Source organism: Corapipo altera, unplaced genomic scaffold (genome assembly GCF_003945725.1).
Source record: "Corapipo altera isolate COAL_440 unplaced genomic scaffold, ASM394572v1 76, whole genome shotgun sequence".
In the NCBI taxonomy this organism is placed as follows: Eukaryota; Metazoa; Chordata; class Aves; order Passeriformes; family Pipridae; genus Corapipo; species Corapipo altera.
The window spans coordinates 1,277,579-1,283,774 of NW_020884964.1; the positions used below are offsets into that span (position 1 = coordinate 1,277,579).

Consider the following 6,196-nt stretch of genomic DNA (forward strand, 5'->3'; position numbering starts at 1 on the left):
TCCCTGGAGAGAGTGGGGATTGGTGGAGATGAGATTTCGTCAACAGTTTTGCCTCTCCTGCTTCTCACTCACAGCAAGGCAGAGAGCAAGCAGTTGTGGCGTCCCCGCAGCACCTCTGTGAAGGACCGGCAGAGCTCAAAGGGACAGGGTGGCCGTGCCAGCAGCCTGGACAGTGAGAGCTCTCCAGACTCATGGCACAGCACCCAGGTGAGGCCCTGGGAACAGTCTCAGCTGGAGGCTTCTCATTTGAGAGCTCTGCCAGGTCTTCAGCCATGGGCAGAGTGTCCAAGGCGGCTGACTGGGGTTAACCTTCATGGTGATGCTGTCATAGGTGCCCCGAAAGTCTGTTTACGATCAGCTGAACCAGATCCTGGTCTCAGACGAGCAGCTCCCCGAGAGCATCGTGCTGGTGAATGTCGCTGAGTGGCAGGGGCAGGTGAGTAGGCATGATGGGAGCTGGATGCATAGGGGCACCTGTAAGCAGGGTCCTCAAGGATTCTCCCAACCATGGCAGGGTGTCCTAGGGAAAATGGTACTAGCTGTGTCCTCCTCTCCCCCAGCATGGCCCTTCCTTCAGGGACAATGCATTTACACAGTGCTGAGCCACATACGGAAGAGTTGCATGTGTCTCCTCCGTCACGTGCCACATAGCAGCACAGTCCCAGAAAGGCTGGCTAGTGGACTGTACCTTGGGCTCTCACTGCTTGGTCCTGGCTCCCAGGAACCCCACGGGTCAGAGCTTTGCTGGATGCCCTGGCAAAAGGCTCCCTTCCTCTGTGGGCACCAGGCCCTGGGAAGATGCAGAGGTGTTTCTCACTGAGAGATGGAAGAACATTGTCTGCCATTCCCAGGGAGCATTAAGTTCATTGTCAGAGCTGGGGTCTCCAGACATGGAGGCATGTGAGGCCTTCCTGCCTCATACCGACTGTCCATGTGAGGTTGGGCCCAGCCCCTGATGAGCACTTGCCTCCCCCATACCTGGAGGAGTTGACCGCTAAAGGTGAGCAGGGACATGTACGTATGTGCAAACATGCAAACAAACAGTTAGACAAAACACCTCTGAGACCCCTTCAGGATCCTGCAGCTGCATCTGATATCCAGAAACAGTGATGGAAAATTTTATGGCAGAAGGAAGGGCTTCTCGGTAAGGGTGGTGAAGTCTTGACTCAAGCTGTGCATTCTTGACATATTCCTGCTCTAGCACTTGTCCTGGATAGGGAAAAAAGGATCAATGCCCACTTCCAGACCCCATCGGGTATCTTCTAAGCCCCCTTGTCTAGCATGACTGCCTGTTTTACAATTGTTGAACTGCATGCAGACACCTGAAGAGACACAGAAGGATTTTGGAGTGCCACAGTGGGGGAGAGCAAAAGGAGGGAATGAGCAGAGGTGGACTGAGCTTATAGCTGGGCCCTGCTGTGGAATGGCAGAATTTAAATCAGAGGGTCTCTGGACCAAACCACATCTAAAGGAGCACAGCCTGGTTCTTGGGACGGTTTTCCCCTTGCCATGGCAAGAGTGGTGACTGCTATGCTCAAAGGTGAGAGCAGAGGGCTGGGGCAGGCAGCCTCTAGAGCAGAGCTGGGAGGAGCAGGGATGCTCAGGCATGCAGTCAGTCATGAGTGACCTGATGGTTTCAGCCTACCCACATGGCATGGGTGGGGACAGGGGTCCCAGCTCTATCCCAGAGGGCAGGGGGGGCTAGGGCAGGCACGTGCTGTTGCTGGCCAGCGCAGCCATGCCCCCAGGGTGCCTTAACCTGAGCTCTCTGCATTGGCAGTACGTGAGTGAGCAGCTCCAGGCGCACAAGCAGTTGGTCGTATCCACCTGCTCCGTGGCGGACATCCAGGCAGCCTTCAACACCACTGTCTCCCGCATCCAGCGATAGTGAGTACAGCTTGGGCTCAGCCTGGTGGCACCATATGAATTGAGAGAAGGGCTCAGTATGGCCTTGGCTCCCCAGGGCTCATTAGGACCTTTCGGGGTTGTGGACATTACTGTAGAAACAAGTGTAGACCTGGGGAAAGTGGGGTATCCCAGTATCCCGGTGCTGCTTTTGCCTCTGGCAGTGCACAGCAAGCTGGAAGTTCTCAGCGATGGGATTCTGTCAGCTGGCCTGGCAGGGCATGTCCCCTGGCCCGCCTGCTGAGCCACTACACATCCTTCATGGTCTCCTTTTTTCTTCCTTTGGCAGCTGTAACTGTAACTCTCATATGCCTCCTCCGGTGAAGGTGGTGGTGGCAGGGGACCAGAGCTACCTGAGTGTTGTCCTCCGTTTCTTTGTGGAGCAACTGGCCAGCAAGACACCCGATTGGCTCAACTACCTTCGCTTTCTTCTTGTGCCGCTGGGTGAGAGCCACTGTGAGCCTGCTCCCAGGGCTGTCCTCTCCTACCTCCCCAGATTCCCCTGCCTGGAGCCAATGCTGCCCTTCTTACTCACAGGCTCTCACCCTCTGGCCAAGTACCTGGCCTCAGTGGATAACAAATACAGCACTCTCTTCCTGGACACAGCATGGCGGGAGCTGTTCAGCAGGGCTGAGCCACCCACTGCAGGTGAGGAGCAGGGTAGGGTGGCATTAGCAGTGCCCTGATGGTGAGCCCAGCTGCCACTGAGGCCCTCATGGCTCTTTGTGCCCACAGACACTGTGGACATTGCAGGCCGTGTTGCCCAGTTCATCGCTGGAGCCAGCCTCTCTCACCAGCTTCCCATCTCTGAGGCCATGCTGACATACAAGCAGAAGAGGTGAGTGTGTCCCCAGGGCACTTGTCCTCCCTCATGTGGCCCCAGTCTGGGCTGTGCTCAGGACAGGGATGTGAGACATGGGACAAGTGAGTGAGGCTCAGCATTCTGCTGATGAGCAGCGTGGTGCTGAGGGAAGCTGGGGTTCCACAGTGAGAGCAGCACCATTCCCTGCCACCTCCCGGTGTGCTCGGCCCCTCCAGCAGCTGTGGCTGTGACAGTCCCAGTAGTGGGGACCAGCTGCCAGGACTGGGATGGGCTGGGTGGGGGCTGCAAGCTGGTATTGTGCTGCCCGGGGGTTGATGCTCATGTTCCAGCTGCACTCTCACCTCTCCCTTCTCTTGGTTTCTGGCACTCAAGGAAGAGAAGTCTCTATTTTGATTTTTATATCAGGTATTGGCTTGTGCTTGCTGTGCCGCTGCCTGGCCCCCCCCACCTTCCCCCATGTGCGTCCATCCCTCTTGCTGTGCAGAGGAGCCGTGACCCCAAAGTGGGGCAGGGCTGCCCTCCCGCATGCAAGCCCTTTCCCAGCACTGGAGGGGACAACTCCTTGCCTCCTTGTGTAGTGTGCCCTGTGCTGCCATGTTGGGGACAGGGGGTCCCATGGGAGGGAGGGCAGAGGAGACTGTGCCAGTGGCTGTGAGCCAGCACTGACCCCTGCCAGTGCAGGGGTGCCTGGGCACAAGGATAGTCACATGGCACTCGGTGCTCAGCACACCCAAACCCTGACCAACCTCTCTTCCTTCTCCAGCCCCGACGAGGACTCCTGCCAGAAGTTTGTCCCCTTTGTGGGGGTGAGTGTTTTGAGGGGCCAGCAGGCCATTGGGGCTGAGGAGAGAGGGGCAGCGCGCAGCCCTACTGATGCTGGCTGTCCTCTGACTCATCTGTCCTTGCAGGTGGTGAAGGTGGGCCTGGTGGAGCAGTCATTCAGTGCCTCTGGTGAGTCCTTGGGAGCCCAGCTCTCTTCTCCACTGTGGGAGGCCCTTGCTGGGGTCCCCCAGCCCCCACAACCCACACTCTTCCTTCACAGTGGACTCGGATGATGCTGCAGTCTGTACCCCCTCCCTGCTGAGCTCAGCGCCAGCCACCAGTGGAGCAGCTCCCTATGGCAAGGAGACCGTGAGCACTCCACCACCCTCCCCGTCCGTCAGCAGCGGCCTCTCGGGTGCTGGGTAAGAAGGCAAGCCACGCTTAGCCTGAGGCAGCAGGGGCTGGGGTAGGAGTGTTATTACTGCTCCCTGGGCAGGCTGCAGCTGGGCAATTGGGAAGGAGAGGAGCACGGGCAGCACCTGTGTGCTACATGGTGCTGCCCATCTTGCCCAGGTCTCTGAGCCCTGGTGTGGAGGTAATGGGCCTGCAGGTGGACTACTGGACAACACAAGGGCTGGACAGGAAGAAGGAGGGTGACAAGCGGGAGACGGGTATCAAGAACACACTCAAGAGCAACTTCCGCTCACTCCAGGTCAGCCGCATCCCTGGCACAGGGGAACTGGTGCCTCCCAGCACCATGGCCATGACTGTGGTCACCAAGGAGAAAAACAAGAAAGGTAACCAAGCCCACTCTGGGTGCTCTCTGGCTGTGGGGCCACAGTCCTTTGCAAAAAGGGTGGGAGGGAGGACAGGGCTGAGAGCTGGCCCAGGAGGGGCCAGTCAATAAGCCAGCCCTGGGGCAAGGGCTCCCACCCAGCGCCAGGTGGGGACATCTTAACATTGGTCTTGTCTGGCCTTGGCCCCTAGTGATGTTCCTGAGCAAGAAACCTAAAGAAAAGGACTTGGAACCCAAAAGCCAAGTCATCGAAGGGATCACACGCCTCATCTGCACAGCCAAGCACCAGAACACCATGTTGCGAGGTGAGGGAAGGTATAAGCCATTTGGGGCTGTAGGGGGGCAGACTAAGCAGCAGAGGCTGGCTGTGGTAGGGCTGTGCCTCACTGCACCCTCTCCTCTCAGTCTCCATAGATGGGGTGGAGTGGAACGATGTGAAGTTTTTTCAGCTGGCAGCACAGTGGCCAACACACGTGAAGTACCTCCCTGTGGGTATCTTTGGCTACTCGAAGAGTGTGTGATACATGGGGGCATCTCTGGAATGGAGCTGCAGTGGGTTGCAAGAAGAGACAGAGAAATGGACATGCTCTTGTCCCCATCATCTGTGGCCAGTCCCTGCCTGCTCTGTGGAGGGGGGATACCACACCCCCACCCTGTGGGCCAAGACCCGTGAAGGTGAGGCCAGTGAGACTGGGTCCACGCACTCTCCAACACCAGCCAGGGCACCATGCCATCTGCCTCCCATGACCCCCAACAGCAGCCTGGGACAAGGGTTGGCACCAGCCAGCAGGGCCCCAGGAAGGGCTCTGGGCCTCACTCTCCACAGATGCACCTGCCAGACCACCCCTGCAGCCAGCCAGGGCCCCAGCTGGGCTGGGCCTGGGCAGGTTCCCCAGCGCTGCAGCCACCGAGACTGCTCTGCAGGGGGCAGGTGCTGAGCAGGGCCCGCAACCCCTGTGCTGCCCCTTGCCAGCCCCACTGCCAGCCTCATGCTGCTGTGCCTGGCCATGCCCTCTGCAGCAGAGCCTCAGCAGCTTTTTCCAGTCCCCCTGCAGCCCTGCTGCTGAGGCTGTCCTCTTCATTCCCCCATCCCTTCCCAACCAGCCCTACCCCAGGGTGCTCCCAGCTGGAGGTGTGGCATGAGGGCACCTGGGTTTTTTTTTTTACAAGATTCTATTTTTTTTAAATTTATTGTACGGTTACTTTTCAGGATTAATTTTAATAAATTAATGCTGGTACCATTATGGCAGGGGGTGTGTGTGTCCCCATGTCTGAGGGCATGACTAAGCACAGCTGGGGGAGAATAAGTGTGGGCAGGGTACAGCTACTACACCCACTCTAGCAAGCACAGCAGTCAGGGCTGCCTGAGCACAGCAAACATGGCCTCACCACACTCCCAGCCATGAGCCAGCTGAGCTCTCTGACAGACTGTGAACCAGGACTGGATGGCACTTGGCTCATTTATTTAAATAGAACCCACAAGGAAGAAACAGTCTAGACCCAGCCTGAGTCCTCCCAACCAGGTCCTCATCTACCTGAATGTGGAAAACGTCTTTCTCTTTTCAGCAGAGGCAAGGCTTGATGCCATCTTGATCTCTACAGTCTGGAAGGCAACCTGTGGCTGGACCTGGGAAGTGGGGGGTGTTGTGGGTTCAGCAGAGATGTATTCCAAGACATGAGGCCTCCCCTCCTGGCGCCGGAGATAGCCCTGGTTCAACAAGTGCAGGACACAGGACAGCACGTCCACACTGTGGCAGCAGAAGCTCAGGAACTGCACACCTGGTCCCAGTTCACCCTTTTGACAGGCATCAATCACCTATGGCAGCAAGGGAGCCCCACACTGCAGTGTGCCACAGCACCCACGCAGCCCCTCTCTGCCCCCCAGGACCTCCATACCCTGAACACCAGGT

At 57.8% G+C, this 6,196-nt stretch overlaps 1 protein-coding gene across 2 annotated transcripts in view; it reads left to right on the forward strand.

Annotated features, from left to right (window-relative positions):
* LOC113957311 (phosphofurin acidic cluster sorting protein 1-like) overlaps positions 1-5,530 on the forward strand; it is a 61,355-nt gene extending 55,825 nt beyond the window's left edge. Inside the window, exons 13-25 of one of the 2 annotated variants that reach the window (XM_027664664.1) lie at positions 75-207; positions 332-436; positions 1,781-1,887; positions 2,195-2,349; positions 2,443-2,553; positions 2,641-2,743; positions 3,101-3,133; positions 3,492-3,534; positions 3,637-3,679; positions 3,771-3,912; positions 4,064-4,287; positions 4,478-4,591; positions 4,692-5,530. In XM_027664664.1, coding sequence (XP_027520465.1) covers positions 75-207; positions 332-436; positions 1,781-1,887; positions 2,195-2,349; positions 2,443-2,553; positions 2,641-2,743; positions 3,101-3,133; positions 3,492-3,534; positions 3,637-3,679; positions 3,771-3,912; positions 4,064-4,287; positions 4,478-4,591; positions 4,692-4,807 — 1,429 coding nt within the window. In that variant the 3' untranslated portion in view covers positions 4,808-5,530. The remainder of the gene's footprint in view (positions 1-74; positions 208-331; positions 437-1,780; positions 1,888-2,194; positions 2,350-2,442; positions 2,554-2,640; positions 2,744-3,100; positions 3,134-3,491; positions 3,535-3,636; positions 3,680-3,770; positions 3,913-4,063; positions 4,288-4,477; positions 4,592-4,691) is intronic. The other variant, XM_027664665.1, reaches the window with a different exon arrangement.
* Positions 5,531-6,196: the final 666 nt, after the last annotated feature.